The sequence below is a fragment of the Eptesicus fuscus genome, chromosome 19, assembly GCF_027574615.1.
Source record: "Eptesicus fuscus isolate TK198812 chromosome 19, DD_ASM_mEF_20220401, whole genome shotgun sequence".
Classification (NCBI taxonomy): domain Eukaryota; kingdom Metazoa; phylum Chordata; class Mammalia; order Chiroptera; family Vespertilionidae; genus Eptesicus; species Eptesicus fuscus.
This window is the reverse complement of record NC_072491.1, coordinates 11,697,706-11,718,086: the sequence shown is the minus strand read 5'-3', so window position 1 is coordinate 11,718,086 and position 20,381 is coordinate 11,697,706. Positions and strand designations below refer to the sequence as shown.

At 39.6% G+C, this 20,381-nt stretch overlaps 1 protein-coding gene across 5 annotated transcripts in view; it reads left to right on the top strand.

The window, feature by feature from the left end:
• The first annotated feature begins 244 nt into the window (after positions 1-244).
• The window catches only part of STK3 (serine/threonine kinase 3), a 228,832-nt gene continuing 208,695 nt past the window's right edge, over positions 245-20,381 (top strand). For all 5 annotated transcript variants that reach the window (XM_054708206.1, XM_054708205.1, XM_008148510.3 and 2 more), the window contains exon 1: positions 245-419. In XM_054708206.1, coding sequence (XP_054564181.1) covers positions 394-419 — 26 coding nt within the window. In that variant the 5' untranslated portion in view covers positions 245-393. The remainder of the gene's footprint in view (positions 420-20,381) is intronic.

Below are 20,381 nucleotides of genomic sequence, written 5' to 3'. Positions count from 1 at the left end.
TCCTGGACCGCGGCAGGCTCCGCCCACCAATCCTGGACCGCGGCAGGCTCCGCCCACCAACCCTGGACCGCGGCCGGCTCCGCCCACCAATCCTGGACCGCGGCCGGCTCCGCCCACCAATCCTGGCCCGCGGCAGGCTCCGCCCACCTTCCCCTGGACCGCGGCCGGCTCCGCCCACCCTCCCTGGACCGCAGCGGCCGAGGGGCGGGGCGGGGCGGGAGGAGCCACACTCCGGGGCGGGAGGGGGATCCGCCGTGGAGTTACGGGAAAGTTGTTCCGAGTTCCTGGAGTTTCCCTCTGCGGTTCCCCGGGCTCGGCCAGCGGGTGCCCCGGCTCCTTTCCTCCCTCCGGCCTTCGCCGCCCACCAGGTCCCTCCTCGTGTCCCGGGCCGCCATGGAGCAGCCGCCGGCGCCCAAGAGGTAACGAACGCGGGGAGCGGGGAGCAGGAGGGAGGCGGCGCCGTCGGCGCGGGGCGGGGGCCGCTAGGCCCGGCCGCTCCGTGACACCCTCCCCGACTGCGGGGCGGGGAGCCGGGCGCGCTGGCGGTGGAGAGGGGGGCCCGAGTGCCGGGCCTGGTCTGTCCGCGGGGGCTCGGGGGCTCGGGGGCTCGAGGGGAGGCGGGGCCCCTGGGTCCCGGGCCGGCCGGGCCTGGCTCGTGGACGGGAGGTGGGCAGCGCCGGGCTCCCCGCGGCCGGGCCCCTGGGGCGCGCAGAGTTTTCCTCGTGGCAGATTCACGAAGCCAGGGAGACGTAAAACGAGGAAATCACTGGGCTTCTCACGGTCATGTGGGCTTCCTCGTCAAATGTTTTTCATAGTATTGCCTTTTTTGAGAAGCGGGTGGTTTATTTGCAGTTCAAGGAGCTAAATATTAATAGCCGCACAGTTTGTAAAACTTACCGTGGATGTGCTGCACTGACAGGTGTTCCTCCCCTACCCCTCAAGTTCACAAGTATTTATGGATACAAGACTAATCTTAAGTTAGGACCCCTCCCCCATATAGTTTTGTGGGTTTTTTTAGCATGTAAAAATAATGATGCTTCGGTATTTACTGTTAATTCATATTTAATCTTTGATATGTTGGAAGTGTAAGAGTACACCGTAGTTTTGAACTAATATTTGAAATGACCTTAGGAAGCTAAATCAAGGTTATCCATTGATTTAAATCCATAAGGTGCACTTCCTCCCCCTCCCCCCCAAGAATGAATCAATCAAACTAACTGATGTTGGATAAAATATTTAACTTCCGTCTTTCACTTGTAGTTGATAAAACAAGGCTACTAATTTCTCTCCTAGATAGTGTTATGAAGATTAAAGGGTTTGAGTGTTTTGATACCCAGAGATCCTTAGATGGAAGATGGTGTATTCAAGAACATGAAATAATTAAAAGGTTGGAACTTTGCGAGCTATGGTGAATAGGGTGTATGGACATCTGAGCCTTGAGGCCTGGAAACCATCTGTTCAGGTGGAAAAGGGGGTTGTGGTTTCCAAAAGAGACCTCCTATCAGACAGAGCCTTTGATAAATTATTTTCTGACGTTTTGTAAAGTATCTAAAATTGTAGTATTGATTGGGCACCTAGTTTTAATACTATAGAAGAAAATTGGAAGCATTTTTTTTTTTCTTTTTCCTTTTTGGTCTTGGAAGGACCGAGCCAGCACCATAAGACCAACTTGAACAACTCTGCATTGAAGTGGTAGCTCTCTCTACTGATTAGCTATACTTGGAAGCAGTGGTTCTCAACCTTCCTAATGCCGCGACCCTTTTATACAGTTCCTCCTGTTGTGGTGACCCCCAACCATAAAATTATTTTCGTGGCTACTTCATAACCGTAATTTTGCTACTGTTCATGAATCGTAATGTCTCAACCTGTGGGTCGCGACCCACAGGTTGAGAACCACTAGCAGGGTCTCCTAAGACCATCGGAAAACACAGATATTTACACTACGATGCAACGAAAATAATTTTTTGGTTGGGGGTCACCACAACATGAGGAACTGTATTAAAGGGTCGCGGCATTAAAAGGTTGAGAACCACTGCTTTAAAGTATCAGAATTTCGTTATAGGTGAAAGAGAGCCCTTGCCCTTGCAGGTATATTAGAGAAATGAGGGGTCAGAGCTAGGTGTGGTGGCATATATCACCATTCCATGGTGACTTATACTTTTTAATATAGTGGTTGCCCATTTAACAGACTTATTTTTAGCTCTCTTTAGAGAGACATGTTAATCCAGAAGGCATTTCTAAAGACAATCCCATATATTTGAATAACTCTTAAAAATTTTTTTCATAGTATTTTTATATTTATAATACCATTTAATCCTTATAGCAACCCCATTGAGTACGTTAGATTAAGGGCATTAATTCTATTTTATAGATGTGGACACTAAGAGAGTTTGCCCCATGGAAGGCTATGATAGGAATAACTGATAGTGAGTTTTTGTATTGCCCCTATTAATCATTACCTTCTAATAATGCAATATAGCTACCATTTTTTTGAGGTCATACTGTTTGCCAGGAACTTTATATACATTATTTTATTGTCTCAGTTGTGCAATTGACTATGCTAGTTCTAAATTTAATTTCTTCACCTGTAAAATGTGTCGTGTGGGTATATGTGAAGCACTTAGCACAGTGCTCTATAATGTGTTCAATAATGTTAGCTGTTTATGTTTTCCTTATTAAATGAGGCTCAGAGAGGTTAAATAACTTGGTTAAATAGACGAGGTACCAGAAACTTGGGGTCTGATTGGCTGCAAAAGCTGTGTACCCTTTTATTTTGTACAGTGATGCCTCTTTTTGAAACTGTTGCTTGCTTAGCATTCCATGATGTAGTGGCCATCTCTTTCCAGAATTTTCTGGTCTCCTTTGCTTGTTTTTTTTCTTAATCCTGGTAAAGTGCCACTTTGCTTTTCTCCCTTGTGTAGCACTTCCTTAGGGCTCAGACATTTTAACATACATGGTCACATTTATGTTGCTGATGCTGAGGTCTGTATGACCAGCAGCTGCTGCTCAGTATTTTTAATTTCTTCATGTAGATACACTCTTTCATTATCCCATCCAGTTTGTCACTAGAGCCTATAAAATTTTCCATCAAAAAGTCTGTGGATCCCCCCCCCCCTTTGATGCCCAATACTACTACCCTATTCCATGGTTTTATGACCCTCACACTTGATTTACAGCAGTGCCTTCCAACTCTGGGCACCGTAGTCCAGTGGTTTTCAAAAACTGTTAACAGCAGAAGGGCTCTGTTTGGAGTAGAGAGCGCACCAGAACCTGGTTCCCAGCATCTTAACACTCTGTTCCCCTTTTGCTGTCCTACAGCATCTCATAATGAACCATGTTTGCTTTAGTTCATCCTGGCATGGGTTCTGATTTATTTTGCTAAAACAGCACTTCAATCATGCTACTTTTTTTTTTTTTTTTGGGGGGGGGGGGGTGTAGTTGGGGCACACTAGTCATTTTAGTTCCCAGAGCTCCCTTCACTCAATTTCAATCTTAACCCCCAATCATCTATTGCTTTTCTCCAAGGTGAATCTGTCCTGCCCAAGTTTCCCTGTTGTTCTTTCTTTAGAGTACCCCCAAGTTTGCCTTTGGGCATGCTTTTCTTTAGAAAAATTTGGTTTTTTTGCTAGTAGTTTATGTTTTAGTCTTCCTTCGAGGCCTGCTTTCTAAACTATCTTATTTGAGTACTTTCTTGCCTAAGATATTTCTCTGTATTCCTCGTATGATTTCCATCTGAATATATATGCCATGGCCATATTGTGTGTGTGTGTTTTTTAAATTATAAGTTTTTAGACATCCCAAAGATAATGGACACTAATTTAATAAATACTTATGCATCACTGCCTAGCATTGGAAATAAAATATTACTGTGGAGAGCGGCTACAGTGTTTGGACAGGTTCAAGCCTCAGACTAACGAGAGGGCACGATCCTCTCGTGGCAAAGCCACGTGCAAGTCCCAGCACAATTATAGCCAAAGGCTGTGGTTGTAAGCTTGACCTTATGGTCCGAACCTGTGGTCCTACGTGGCTGAGTGATATGGGCTGCGGGAGGTGCAGCAAGTGCTGCCAAAACAAAGCTTGATGGAGTTCAGGTGCATGTAATTGAGTAGATTGGAAACCCTCGAGAACATTGTAAACATCTTGATCACGCCCTTACTTTGCCTCGTGGAATCTGGCTATAAAATAAAGACTCGGTTTGCAGGCCGTGGCACTGTCTCTCTAATCAGAGGGCAACGTCCCACCTAGCCCTAGCTTTATTCTCTTGTCTGTCTTTTCTAATCCTTCATCCTTTCGCCCCCTCAGGTTCACTCATGGCCGTGCTGGCAAGGCACATATTACCAATAAAATTGAGGCCCTCCAAGTATATCTGTTCTCAGTTGCGTTTCCTCACCATCCTCCAAAAGGTTGTTACTGTCCTGAATTGGATATTTGTCTTCCCCATGTGTCTTTATAGTTTTAGCATGTTGTTCCTATATATCTGGTGTTAGGCCCAGCTTTGTACTGACCTTGAAATTTTCTTCTTTGGATGTCATCTTTGGAGGTAGATATTCCAATGTGCATCCAGATCTGAGAATCATGACTAGAGGATCTGTAAGGCTCCTTTGACCCTCACATTATTGATTTGGTTTTCCCATTAAGGCTTGTGTTAAACATACAATAGATGTAGTCCCTCATGTCGTTGACTTTGGGTACCAGAATGGCTTTTAGATTTCTCAGATTTCCTTATCAGGTCTGTCACAGAGATCTTCAGAAGTCCTTATTAAAATGAAGCCCCTTTGGGAAGGTAAATCCATGAAATGGCTATTAATTATTAGCATTATGTAAGTTGAGTTTATCAGTCCTTTGTAGGGGAACCTGTAGTTGAGGTAAAAATGACCACAGAATAGGTAAGTTTTGATAGGTAGAAAGGGAAATGGTCAAAACATGGGCTCTTTACCAAGTAGAACATTGTAGAAAAGGAAATGGATGTCTATGATAGATTGGTGGGCAGTGTTGAGAACTCTGGTTGCTGGATGGTTGGTAGTTATATACAGTATTGTCAGAGAGAGGACAGAATATCATTGCTGGAGAGATATACTTTATCAGAGCAAGATATATTTGTTCCTCAGTTAAATTACAGGATTATTAGTTATTTAAAATTCATTGGTTAAGATATATTTGGAGGAAAAGTTGGTGTGGAACAGTGAAAAAAACCTGGAAGGATAATAATAAGAGAGTAAGTTACTGAGGCTTCTCTAGACAGGTGAGGAGAGTTCTTTGATTTAAACTGTAGTTGGATTTTGTGGCATTTTTTTTTTTTTTTAAGTGTGAGAAGTTAGTTTGGAGGAAGTAAAATTGAAGGTTAAAATAAAAACGTTAGGATTACAAAGTACATTCACATAAATGAAAAGTGAAGTTAGGAAATCAATCATTTTATAAGGGAAAGTGTTTCGTGGAATGAATGGATTATCAGCCACAGATAGATTGTTATGGAATGAAAAAGCAATAGTAAAGGGATGAAGATATAGAAGGATAAAGTAGAAAGTATTCATATTCTCCTCAGCCTATAGAGCCCACATCAGTCTGTAGCATCAGTGGCCCTAATCTTAGGCCAGAAATTAGGAATGGAGATAAACAGTCAGCAGGGAATTCCCAGCTCTCAGGGATTAAGTTGCGTGGGACAAAGCAATAAACCAGGTAAGGAGAAGTAGGGCACCAGGAAAACCAGGAAGGCATTGCAGTGAGAAGAGGGGTGGACTTAATATTAATGTCTACATTCCTAGTGCAGGTGTCCTTGGAATGTTAGAAAGTGAAATTCTTGTGTGCTTCTTATCAGAGAGATTCTCAAGAGAGGTGAACTCTAAGAACTCTTAGAAAGGTAAAGGCAGGAGGCCCTGGGTAAGCTCCCTGCTTCAGAGGCTGGCAAGTGGAGGAGGTGTTCTAAGCAGTCCAAGGGAGAAGAACTGCACAAACAGGAGCATCTTTCTGCTAATGTTAACAACTTGGTCCCTAAACCATATGCTCACTTTGGCTTTTCTTAGTTAATTTGGGTTTGCACCAACTCCATTGGAGTTGATTTAGACCCTGTAGATGGGAATAGTCAATTGGCCCTTCCTTGTTAGAGAAAGTGTATGACAGAATAAAATTTGGAGCAGTTCCTGGTGAGCAAACTTCAGTTACACATGAAGACAGTAGATAAACGTAGTTTTCAGTCAATCCTAGGCAATGATTAATTCATCCACTGTTCTTTAAGGGGCTAAGATTTGGCATATATTAGTACTGAAGAAATATAAAGAAAAAGGTAAACATTTATTAAACACTAGAGGCCCGATGCATGAAATTTGTGCATGTGTAGGCCTTCCTTCCCCCAGCTGCTGGCACTGTCTTCCTTCTGGTACCTGGGACCCGGGCTTCTCTCACAGCCCCGGCTTTATCTGGAAGGTCATCCGGAAGGTTGTCTGGTCTAATTAGCATATTATGCTTTTATTATTATAGACAGCTAGGTTGAAATTTGTTTTTCTGTTGTAATCTAAATGCTCTATTCCAGAAATGTATCAGTAAAGCTTTAATAATAAAGGTTTTAAATTGAATGCTTCTTGTTTGGATTGTAAGGGGAAAAAGTGCTGAGAATTTTAAATTTCTCTTTTCAAAGACATCTGTTGAACTAGAGATATTGTCTCTTCAGGCCATCATATATTTATGGCTTTCAAAAATTAAAAAAAATGATAATGAGACCCAGTGCAGATATATATGTAGTTTTAAATAGAAGTTTCATTAAATGTACTGTGTGCATGGTTTCTGATATTTTTCTATTTTCTGTTCTGTTTCATTGAGAAACTGCTGGTCATGATCCACCAAATTATTGTCATGATCTATTAATGGGCTGTGATTGCAGTTTGAGAAAAACACTCTTGAGTGTAGTAGAGACAGTCAGGAAATCGATTTCATTTCCAACTCCATCCTGATACTTAATATTAAAAGCTTGATGATGGCATTGCCAAAGGAATCCAGAGTGGTGTAATTGTAACAACCTATACATACACTAGAGATATTCTTTAAGATTCTAAAAGGGTTAGGAGGTGAAGGGGCCGGGGAAACTTACCATATAAAAGCTACTGTATTTTGAACTACATATGTTAATTAAAGTTTGGAAAAATGCAAAATGATTACGTACGCTGTCTGACAAAGTTTACAAAAGAAAAGATTATTATGAGGCAAAAGCACATTTTCTTTCTGGTGTAGAATGACCCCACTCCCTGGAAACATCCAACTATAATTATGATGACCTCAATTTCTGACTCCCTACCAGCTCCACCCTCTATAACTACTAAAGGTCTTTAGATTTTTCTTCTAAAGAGAACATTTATATTATATGATAGAAACTTTATTTGTCCCAAGCTTCTTTTTTTGTTGTGATTTTATTTGAATTGCCTCATATGTTAGGATTATTCTAATCTTAAAAATCTTTTATCTCTTAAAAGGAAGATTCTATATTTGAGATATCTTATTACAACTGCTCTTTTAATATAGAGTCTCAGGTTAAATAAATAAAAGTTACAAATATATACACAGACATATATGAATTATTAAAAATAAATTTATTGTTTGCTTTATTAGCTGCAGATGACCTTGAATGTCTTAAAAGTACATCAAAGGATGTATTTTGAAAAATGATTCTGTAGCAAAGTGAGAATTACAGAAAGTTGTTAATATGATACCAGACATTTTGGTAAAGAGGTGAAATTGAGTAAAATTTTTCAGGTATTTCAGATATCTTGATGTAACTATTAGTGTCTTGATTCACACAGACACAAACACACATGTATAAAAATGGGGAAATTGTTGAGTGATTCCAAGAATAAGGTAGTTTCTATATTAAAAATATAGAATGTTATTCTCTGTCCAGATCAGATCATCTTTTCATTTTTAGGATGGTTGGTTTTCTGATGTTGTGGAACCTAGAGTCCTATAATTGGAAAGAAATGCAAGTTAAAATGATTTTTTTGTAGTTTTGGTAAACTTTTTGTTGTTGTTAATCCTCACCTGAGAATATTTTTTTCTGTTGATTTTTTTTTTTAGAGAGAGAAGCAGGGGGGAAGAAAGAGGGGAAGGGAAGAGAGAGAGAGAGGAGAGAGAGAGAGAGAGAGAGAGAGAGATATCAGTGAGAGAGAGAAACATTGATTGGTTGTGCATGTACCCTGACCGGGGCTGGGGATCGAACCTTCAACCCACATACATGCCCTTGACCGGGAATCGAACCTGGTGAACCCTTTGGTGAGTGGGCCAATGCTCTAACCACTTAGCAACACTGGTCAGTACGGTGAACTTTTTTATATTTGAGGAAAGCATAAATGAAATAAGCAGCTTATTTCCTTGACTCTCTCTGGAGCCACAGGATTTCTCCTGTCTATACAGGGTTGCCCCATTCTCCTGTTTCTTTGTAAAAACTGACTTTACTCACCTATCATTGCTTATGGCAGAAATCGACTGTCAGCCTTGAGTTCATTCATTTTGCTCATTTATTCATATATTCAGTAATTAAAAATTAACTGCTTTTCAAATGCCAGTGCTGGGAACACCGCTGAATGAGATAGATGGATCTTTGCCCTCATAGAACATACAGTCTAGTTGGAGCTTGAGCTAGGAAGGCTAGAAGTAGCATGTATTGACAGAGAAAAATGGTGAAACCTGCTCAATAGGACAGTTGACAAGCTTCTCTGAAAAGGTAATATTTAAGCTGTGACCTGACATTTGAGAGGTTATCCGTGAAAGTAGCCAGAAAGCGTATTCCAGGTAAAGGTAAAAGCTGTAAGAAGACCAGGAGGTGGAGAGAAGGTTAGTGTGTGGAAGGAATCGAAATGAGGCCACTGTGGGTGGGTTATGGAATGGGAGAAAGTGTTGGAGATGAGGTCAGAGAGATGGGCAGGGATTCAGTGGTGCAGGCCATTGGTTTTAAGTCAGAGTGCAGTGTGCTGTCATTAAAGAGTTTTAAGCAGAATTTTAAGCAGATTATGCTTTTAAAAGATGAATTAGTTCCCTATTTTTCTCCAAAGGGGACCAATTCTTTATTTTTTAAAAATGCCATCCTGAGCTGTTGGATTTAGACATATTTGATGGATTTTTAAACCATTGCAGGTACTATTGTTGAAGTTCAGGGTGTCCCATCTTTGGTCAGTCAGTGGGAGTCTCTTGAGGAGACAGTGTGACTCTAGTGGCAGCTTCCTTGCTGTCTGTTGTGATAAGACAGGCAGGGCTCATCTTGTCCATTTTCTGTCCCAGATCTGATCCAACCATTTCTCTAAGAAGCCCTGCTTTCTTTTAGTGAGAAATGGTATTTCAAGACTTTAAACTGGGCCCTTATTTTTAAATAGCATTTTATTCATGGATAGAAGAACTGACTCTTCTCCAAACTATGGCACTGGCAGTTTTGAGTTTCTTTCCCTGGGTAATATCTTTACGTAAATATTTGATTTTAAGTTTGACTCAGAAATTGGGCAAGTATGGACAAATTCTGTGGTAGAGACTATTTAGCGTGGACTGTTATCCTCATCTTCTCCCTAGCTTACTCTCGTTACCCTGACTGTTATCCTAATATCCAGCCTCACTTTCTCACTGCTAAATGTTTCAGGTGACCCAGTTTCTTCTTTTCTTAAATGAAAAAGATGTAGAAAACAAAAGAATCCAAGGCAAATGACACCACTGATGATAAGATCAGATTTCAGGCCTTATTTTTTAAGGTAGAACACTTAACCTGCCTAGTCTTGCGTACATAAAAATGTATCTGCAGACAAACAAACAAAATTCAGGGGGCATTTTGAGGCTGCTTTATAAATTTAACCTTGACTCAGTGTGATGAATTGCAAAATGAAGCACATCCAGATATTAAATGCCATGTGCTAAACCTTCTTAGTGTGTATATTAGCCCCTCTTGTTAAGTTTTATTGTGCTTTAAATAAATAAATAAAATGAGGTATTTGTCTCAGTGATATCAATTGGTAATTTATATTTCTCAGTGTGTCACATAACTTTTATTTCTAGAATTAATTTTGATGTAATTACTATATTAAAAGACATTAAGTTGCACTTATAAATTTAGTCTGTCATTTTGCAATTAAATAGCAACCAGTAATCATTTTCTGATTATTCTAATCCTATATAATAAAAGGCTAATATGCAAATCGACTGAACGGTGGAACGACCGGTTGCTATGACACGCACTGACCACCAGGGGGCAAACGCTCAACATAGGAGCTGCCCCCTGGTGGTCAATGTGCTCCCACAGGGGGAGCGCCCCTCAGCCAGAAGCCCTGAGCTGGGCTCATGGCTGACGAGTGCAGCTGCAGTGGTGGGAACCTCCTGCCTCCACGGCAGTCGGACATCCCCTGAGGGCTCCCGGACTGTGAGAGGGTGCAGGCTGGGCTTAGGGACCCCCACCCCGAAGTGCACGAATTTTGTGCACCGGGCCTCTAGTATTTTTATAGTCAGTGAAATCTGGATCAGAGTTTGGAGAGTAATGATTTCCCTGAATAAAATTTGTGGTTTATGTAATTCCTAAGAATTATAAGAAACAAGTGTCAAATTAAGCAGTGGAAGTTAAAAATGTATATAATAATTAACTTTTGAGAAGAAAGTTTTTTGATGGTTTTTCTTTTCCTGGTTGATTGAGGTTTCTTTCTATGCTCTTTATTCTTATTATATACTTTCAAGATTTTTTCCCCTCTATTTTTTCTGGTAGAACAGAATTCAAGTTCCAGGTCAATGATTAGAAAATGGAATTTCCCCCCTTAAAATCACTCTCAGTACTTGATTAGTCAGCTTTAATTAATCAATATTCATAAAACTCATATGTTGTGAAAAACATGCCAAATTAGTGATATGGTGAAAATTTTAAAGATACTTAGTATCATTGGGAAGTATGGTATACCATATAATGGATTTTCTAAAGAAATGAAGTAAACCACTTTAAGTATTATACTTTTAAAACATTTAAAAAACACTTTTAAAACAATTAGTTTTTGCCCAACTGGTGTGTTTCAGTGGTTGAGTGGCGACCTATGAACCAGGAGGTCATAGTTCGATTCCGGGTCAGGGCACATGCCTGGGTTGTGTGCTCGATCCCCAGTGGGTGGTGTGTAGGAGGCAGCCGATCAATGATTCTCTCTCATCATTGATGTTTTCAACTCTTTCTCCCTTTCCTTTCCTCTATGAAATCAATAAAAAATTATTAAAAAACCAAGGACAAAAAACCCCAACTAGTTTTGATAGAAGTCATTCCAAAATGAAAACATGTGAGCAGTGGTCTGAGACTGATCATTTGCTTTCTTGATTACTTACTATTTCTATGAATTTCAGTTCATAAAAACACAGAAACAGTTCATAGAATTGTTCATAGTTTTAGTTCATAAAAACTGTCAGGTGTGTTCTTTTTATGTGTTTGAAGCTTTGTTGCTGCATGTAGCTGTTTATTTCCTACACCTCATCTTGTCTTTTATTGTTTTCTGTCATTTCTCATTGTTCTGTCCTTCCCTAAACTGCTAAGTATCTTGGAAATAATTATCGGACCTGACAGTACCTCTCGCTTTCCCAAAGTACGTGCTCTTTGTGTCAGTTTTTGCTTTTCTTCTGGGCCCATAGTACATCTTGGAATCATCTTTTGCAGTTAAAGGAGGAAAATATTATTTCAAACTTTTCTAAATTTCTAAAATTTACTATGAAAATAGCCATTTTTTTGCATCAAAAAAAAAAAGAACATGATTTTGGTGCTTTGTGAAAAAGAACAGGATTTTACCTTAAAAAGCTTATAAAATTCCTAAATTAAAAATATGTCTGTCATTCTGGATCATTACTTAGATTTTGAGAAGCAAAATTAGAGCTTCAAAGGATATTTATACCTGTACAAATACAGTAGCATTACTTCTGTAGTAGTTTACTTTTATAGTAGGTTTTTAAAAAATTTATGTGGATGAAGTATTTAGGCTATTTTTCTTGTAATGATTGACCTTTAATAAAAATAAAGGCTTCAGGGGTGAAGGATGGAGAAAAATCTCAGCTTCTTTTGCTTTAAAGCTCTTTGCGAGGAAATTATAATTTTAGAGTACTTTTGGGCAAAGAGCCCAACCTGAGAGGAAATGGTATGATAGAGTTGAAAACAAGACTTTCATTTAATTTAAAAAGTCTTTTACCCATTGTAGAGTATTTATTTCAGCTAGTTGTAGTGCCAATAATCAGTTACCCCCCCCCAATTTTGAGACAGTTTTATAAAACTAAAATTATGAGATCATCAAAGTATATTTATTTTATTATTAAAAGTGATACTTATTAGCTCAACAGTTAAGAACCAGAGCTTTAGAGTCAGATAGACCTAGGTTCTAAGCTTAGTTCTGCCATTTACTGTGTGCAGCAGTGGGCCAGTTAACTTTTCTAAGTCTCAGTATGCTCATTGTAAAATGGAGGTGCTAATAGTACCCTTTTTCTGGGTTTTGTGAAGATTAAGTGAAATAGTGATTATAAATCATTAGTCTCTGAAGACAGTTTCCAAAGTGTTTTAAAGATGTGTTTGGCATTGTCAACACATTTTGAAGGAACATGTAATTTTCCAAGAGGATAAAAGGTCAGCGTTCACTTGGATGCATATGTTAAGGAAAAAAATAAAAGAAAATCTGTATTGCTACTTTGCCGGAAACAAATCAGTTTCACTAAAAGAGAGATGTGGACAGGAAGCCAGGAAGGCTGGTCAACAACCTTAATTGCTCTAACCACTCACCCTGTAGTTGAGACATTGTTAGCTGAAGCAGCTTCCACCTTTGTTTGTCCCATGTAAGTTTCTGTTATTTCCTGCCTAAGGGCTACATGTAAGTTTCTGTTATTTCCTGCCTAAGGGCTACATGTACATTTCTGTTTATCCTGGCTAAGATGTTTTCCCCAAAACCTCAATAAAAGGGATGGCAGGGCCAGAGCAGTGAGTAGTTCTCCCACTAGAGGTGGACTACCGCCTGGCCCCCCATTTCACCAAATTGAATTTCTTCAAGTCTCCTTTCATTTGTGTGCGGCCCTTCTCCAGAACTCGAACCCTGAACCGGAACCCTGGACCACGCGGGACGTGGAAAGGGATTCCTACACTACTTTAGAGCTAACTATCTACTAAATATTTACAAAATGTTTGTCCTTTAAAAAGCAAAAGTGAGCAGAAGAAAAATGATCTTTGAATTTTATTAGTTTGGGATAAAATGTACTTCCTGTTGTTGAAAGAAAAGATGTTTGATTTTGTGGATTCAGAATCAATTTCAGCATTGTATAATTTAGAAAATGTTCATTATTGAAGGCTAGCTTTAGGACTTTTTGACATTGTTTGATAATGAACCGTTGAAGGACTAAAGGATGAAAACTTTTCATATGTCCCTAACAGTGTTCAAGATGAAACTGCTGGGGTTAACCAGAACTTAGTTTTAAATGAGATATTACATGTAAGATGAAGCATAGTGCTTAGTCAGCACATAGCAATAATAACAGCATGATTTTTATAACCCTTTATGAAATTAAATAGCTACTATTAGTAGACATAAAACTACCAATAATGTGATCACTGAAATATAGGGCAATTTGCCGGAAGAGAAAAAGACATTGGAAATTACAGAGCCGAAATGAGGTAGTAAGTCCTTTATGAAGAAAAAATCTGTTCATGAAGATAGTCTTTTGTCTTCTACTGAATTTGCACTCTGGTTAGGTCCTCTTCTCCATGGTTAGGTATCTAAAAGATCTAGAGGGCATATACTAATTACTCTTGAATAGGGAACTAGATCCAGCAGTGTAGAAAGCCTTCCTTTGTGTCTCTCTTTATAAATATAATGGATTTATATTTGGCCAAAACAACCAACCAAATAAAAAGTGAGCAAGTGACTTGACTAGACATTTTTCCAAAGAAGATATACAAGTGGATCATAAACATATGAAAAGATATTCAACATCACTTATTAGGGAAATGCAAATCAAAACCATATTCTTTAGGATGGCTGTCATAAAAATAAATTAAATACCCTGGAAGATAACAAATATTGCCTAGCATATGTAACAATTGGAACCCTTGTGCATTGCTGATGGGATGGTAAAATAGTGCGGTCATTGTGGAAAACAGTGTGGTGGTTCCTTAAAAAATTAAACATACAGCCGAAACCGGTTTGGCTCAGTGGATAGAGCGTCGGCCTGCGGACTGGAGGGTCCCAGGTTCGATTCCGGTCAGGGGCATATACCTTGGTTGCGGGCACATCCCCAGTGGGGGGTGTGCAGGAGGCAGCTGGTCCATGTTTCTCTCTCATTGACGTTTCTAGCTCTCTATCCCTCTCCCTTCCTCCCTGTAAAAATCAATAAAATATATTAAAAAAAATTAAACATACATTTGCTATATGATCCAGCAATTTCACTGCTAGAAATATACAGAAAAGAATTGATATCAGGGACTCAAATAGATATTTGGACAGCAGATTTTATTTTCAACGTTATTCACAATAGCTAAAAGATGGAAACAACCTAAGTGTTCACTGATGGATGAATGGCTAAGGGAAATGTGGTATATACCACATTTACAACCTGGAAAAGGAATAAAGTTGTGATATGTGCCTACAACATGGGTGAATTTTGAAAACATGCTAAGTGAAAGAAGCCAGACCCAAAAGGACCCATATTGTATGATTCCATTTATATGCAGCACTTTCAATACTCAAATTCATAGAGACAGAAAATAGAATGGTGCTTACCAGGCCTGGGAGGAGGAGGAAGTGGGAAGTTGTCAAATGGGTCAAGTTTTAGTTTGGGATGATGAAAAGTTCTGGAGATGGAGAGTGGTGATGGTTACAGAATAGTGTGAATATACTTAATGCCATTTAATTATACAATTGAAAATAGTTAAAATATCAAGTGTTACGTCTTTTATAACTGGGCTGTTTCTTATCTAGGGCTAATTTGCATTTTGGTGTTTGCAGACTTGACAGAAAGAGCTGTCACTCCTGACTAGTTTCAGTGCTGCAGTCCCCTAAATTTGCACTTTCTTTTCCTGTTATATATATATAATTTTACACAAATGATTTCATCTACTTTGTAGAGAAGGTTGAAATTCTGTGATCGGTAGGAAGAAAAACTACCTTATGTACTTTCATCTTAATTTTCTTTGATTATTGTTCCTACATAATTTTTGCTTCTATCACAGAAGGGGAATTTCTTCTCTTTCCCTCAACTTCCATCTGATCTTTGAACATGTCCCTTCTCATACTTTTTATGACTTTACTCCTATAATTACATTTTTGTTCCCCAATTGTAGAATCTTTAAAATCTGTTTTTAAGTCTTCATTTTGTCTCAGCCTTCCAACTCAGGCCTTGTCTATATAATGAAACTGATTTTAGGTTATCAGTCATTGCCTGGAAAGATCAGAAACCTTTTCTCTGAACTTATCTCCCTCATATCTCTGTTTCTTGAAGCTTTCTCTTTCTTATTTTTCTTTTGCTTCTGTTTTTCTATCTTAGGTGCTCTTCTTCCCAATTCATAATTGATAAGACATTATGTTTTCTCTTTCTCCTTTTTTTAAAAATTTATTTAATGTGGTTATTTCTTTGGTGAGTTTATCCACGGCTTCAACTTTGATTGAAATGACCCACAAATACACACTTTTGGAATCTTTGTACTCAGTCTTATGCAGTATCCACTAAATAACATTTGATTACTTTGGTATCTCCTCAAAGGCAGTGTGTTAAAAATGAATCTTTACCTTCCATCTACCTTCTACTAATTAGTGGTGCCACTGTTTTTCCCGTTTGCCTTTGGTGTGTGTCTTCCTTCTGCTTTGTTTCCTATATTAGTTACTCTGTTACTCAGGTCCTTTAAGGCCACAAAGAAGAGAGGTACACAGATTACCTTCAGTAATAGAATTTTATTGTGGGGTGCTCAGGAAATGTGCATGGGAAATGCCTTAGGCAGCTGCTAGTGTCCTCTGAGCTTCAGTGTCTCTTATATAGGCCTACCTCAGGGATATTGCAGGTTCCGTTTCAGACCACCGCAATGGAATGGGTATTGCAATGCAGCGATTTGTATCCTTTTTGCTGGTGAAGGATCTTGCCTTCATCTTGTAAAACTACATCTTGAAGTGCATCTAGTAGATTGCTTGTCTCCATTTTGTTTAGTTCTATTCCTGGAGTTTTGCTCTTTTTTTTTTTTTTTTTTTCCCCCCCATTTGGGACATGTTTCTTTGTCTTCTCATTTTGGCAGCCCAGCCTCCCATGTGTTTGTTTCTATGTATTAGCTAGAACTACTATGTCTCCTGGGCTTGGTAGAGGGGCCTTTTGAAGTAGGTGTCCAGTAGGGTCCAGTGGCACAGCCTCCCCAATCACCTGAGCTGGTCACTCCAGGTGTGGCCCTGCTCCCTCCCCCCAAAACCCTGTGTGGGCTGTTGCTCTACTACCATGGAGAAACAGCTGTGCAGGGGCCGACCCCACAGACCAGGATGTACTTCAGCGGGGCTCTGATGCCTTCTGAGTCCGCCCCTTGAGTGTGTCCCTGGTGGGGAGGAGATTGGGTGTGCTTTGACATGGTCTGAAACTCTCTACTTTGTGCCCTTTGCATGAGCTACAAAGCAATCTGCAGGTGGCTGTTACTTGTACTGGGCTTGGAGGTGCCCAGGAGAGACCAAGCTATGAACCAAGGCTGGCTGCCACTAGTGCTGGGCCTGGGGCCACGTAGTGAGAGATATGGGGGATGCCAAGGCCAGAAATAATGACATAATGTGGGGTTAATAGCATATATAGAAGTAAAACACAGGAAAAAACAGCACAAAGGAATTGTGAGACCTCTAAATTTATTCCCCTCAACCCCCCACCCCCAAGATTTTTTTGGCTTTTGAGATTCCACATCAATTTCAGGATTTTCCCCCCTATTCTGCAAAAAATGAAAATAAATGCCATTGGGATGTTGATAGAGATTGCATTGAATCTGTATGTTGCTTTGAGTAGTATGGACATTTAAATAACATTAAGTCTTCCAACCAATCCATAAGCATAGGACAGTGGTCGGCAAACTCATTAGTCAACAGAGCCAAATATCAACAGTACAATGATTGAAATTTCTTTTGAGAGCCAAATTTTTTAAACTTAAACTTCTTCTAACACCTCTTCTTCAAAATAGACTTGCCCAGGCTGTGGTATTTTGTGGAAGAGCCACACTCAAGGGGCCAAAGAGCCGCATGAGCCGCAGTTTGCCGACCACGGGCATAGGATGTCTTTCCACTTATTTTTATCTTCTTTGGTTTCTTTTTAAGCAATGTTTTATAGTTTTAGTATGTCTTTCATCTCCTTGGTTAAATTTTTATCCCTAAGTACTTTATCCTTTCTTTATACCATAACGAATGGGATTGTTTTTTTAAATTTCATTTTAGTATTGGTCATTGCAAATGTATACAAGTGAAGCTGATTTTTGTATATTGATTTTGTATCCTGCAACTTTGCTGAAATTTATTAGTTACAACAGTTTTGTTTTTTTTCGGGAATCTTTATTGTTTTCTACAGATGAAATCATGTTATCTGTGAACAGAGGTAATTTTATTTCCCCCCCATTTCTTCTTTGTCTTTTATTTGTTACTTGTCTTACTGCTTTATAGTCTGTACTAAGTTGAATAGTAGTGGGTATCCTTTTCTTGTTTCTGATCTTAGAGGAAAAGCTTTCAGTCTTTTACCATTAAGTATGTTGTGAGCTTTTCATTATATTGAGGTAATTTCCTTCTATTTCTAGTTTGTTGAGTGTTTTTATCATGGAAGGGTGTTGGCCTTTGTCAAATGCTTTTTCTGCATCACTTGAGATAATTATGTGGTTTTGTCCTTTATTTGTTAATGATTGATTTTCATGTGTTGAACCAGTCTTACATTCCAGGTATAAATTTCATTTCACAATGTATAATCCTTTTAATGTGCTGTTGAATTTTGTTTGCTAGTATTATATTGAGGATTTTTTGCATCAATATTTATTAGGAATATTGGTCTATATTTTTCATGTTGTGGTTTTGATAGCAAAGTAATGCTGAGTTTAGAGATGTTTCCTCCTCTTCAGTTCTTTGGGAGAGTTTGAGGGATATTGTTGTTAATTCTTCCTTTAAATGTTGAGTAGAATTCTCCATTAATGCCATTTAATATTAGGCTTTTCTTTGTTGAGAGATTTTTGATTACTCCTTAAATCTCTTCACTGGTTATGGGTCTGTTCAGATTTTTTATTTCTTCATTATTCAGTCTTGGCAGTCTATTTGTTTCTAAGAATTTATCCATTTCTTCTAGGTTACCTGATTTGTTTATGCATAATTGTTCATAGTACTCTCTTATAATCATTCTTATTTCTGTGACATCAGTTTTATTATCTCCTCTTTCATTTGTAATTTTAGTTAGTTGACTATTCTTTTTTTCTTAGTCTAGTAAGGATTTGTCAATTTGGTTGGTCTTCTAAGAAAGCCAACTCGTTGTTTTGTGTTTTAGTCTGTTTGGGCTGCTCTAACAAAGTACCGCAGATGGGGTATAAACAATAGAAAGGTATTTCTCACAGTTCTGGAATCTCGGACGTCCAAGATTAAGGTGTCGGGATGGCCACAGTCAGATGAAAGCCGCCCTCTTCCTGGTTCATAGCTGACAATTCTAAGTGTCTCTCTGGAGTCAACTTTATGAGGGCTCTCCCCATGACTTAAGCACCCCCCACGCCCCCAATACCATAATCTTTGGGCGTTTGGATTTCAACAGTTACGTTTTGGGAGGATACAGATATTCGTACCATAGCAGGTTTGTTGATTTTTTCTATTGTTTTTCTAGTCTACTTTATGTATTTGTGCCTAATCTTTATTATTTCTTTCCTCTGTTAACTTTGGGTTTAGTTTGTTTTTCTAGTCTCTTGAGGTGTGACGTTTAAATGTAAGGGTTTACTGCTCTAAACTTACTTCTTAGTACTGCTTTTGCTACATCCCATATGTTTTGGTAGATTGTGTTTTCATTCTCATTTGTGTCCAGGTATTTTCTTAATTGCCTTGTGATTTCTTTTTGACCTCTGGTTGTTTAAGAGCATGTTATTTAATTTCCACATATTTGTGTGTGTTTTTCTTTCTGCTGTTGATTCCTAGTTATATTCCATTATGATCGGAGAAGATACTTTGTATGATTTCAATCTTCTGAAAATTATAAGACTTTTGTGGGGGCCTATCATGCAGTATCTTCTGGAGAATATTCCATATGCACATGAGAAGAGTGTATATTATGCTGTTGTTGAGTGGAAGAAAAGGTTTTTTTCTTTATTTATCTACTAGAGGCCTGGTGCACAACATTCATGCACTGGGGGGTGGGTCCCTCAGCCCGGCTTGCTCCCTCTCGCAGTCCAGGAGCCCTCTCGCAGTCTGGGACCCCTCGCTCCTTCCTGCCTGCCTGCTTGCTGCTCCTTAGCTTTGCCTCGTAGGCTGTAGAGGCTCCCGCTCCCACTGCTGCACTTGCCAGCCGTGAGCCCAGCTTCTGGCTGAGCAGTGCTCCCTCCGTGGGAGCTCACTGACCACCAGAGGGCAGCTCCTGTGTTGAGTCTCTGCCCCCTAATGGTCAGTGTGCATCATAGTGACTGGTCGATTTGCATTTTATCCTTTTATTACATAGGATTTTTTTTCCTGTGACTACTTAGTGGTCTCTTTCTTACTGGTGTTAAACAGTTTGATTGTAATGTATCTTTGTATGTGTGTGTGTATTTTTAGGTTTGTTGTGTTTCCTGTGTCTGTAGGAAAATGGCCATTATCTCCCTCCTTCTCTCTTCACACTTCACACTTATCTGCCTATCTGTCTATCTATTTATCCATATATCTATTGTTCTATCTATCTATCTATCTATCTCTATATCCTTCATTTTCATGTGGGGCTCAGGCTTTTTTTTAAACCTTTTTTTTCCAAGTTATTCATCTTTTTTTGCTGCATTGTCTAATTTTCTCAAATCCTATGCAGTGAAAATTCCATTTAAGATACTTTATTTTATCATCTCTAAAATTTTGATTTACATTTTTCTCTTTCTTCCATTTTTTATATATCGGTGAGTACATGGCATCCTATCTGATAATAGAGTAACATGTAAATTACCATCACTCTGCTACGCCCACGATTGGGCGGCGGGAGGCTGGGGGGTGGGACTCGGGGTGGCCTATCCGGCCATTGAGAGGCACGGATCCGCTGCACTGAGGGGGGCTACCCTGCTGTTGAGAGGCGCAGGGGGCGGGACTCACGCCCCCTGCGCCTCTCAATGGCCAGATCCGGGGCCGCTGAGGGGGCCTGCCTCTCAACACCCAGCTGCGCCTCCCTCTAAACAGCAGGGTAAGCCCCCCTCAGCGGCTGCGGACATCAAAAGCGGGGGAGCTGGGTGCCTG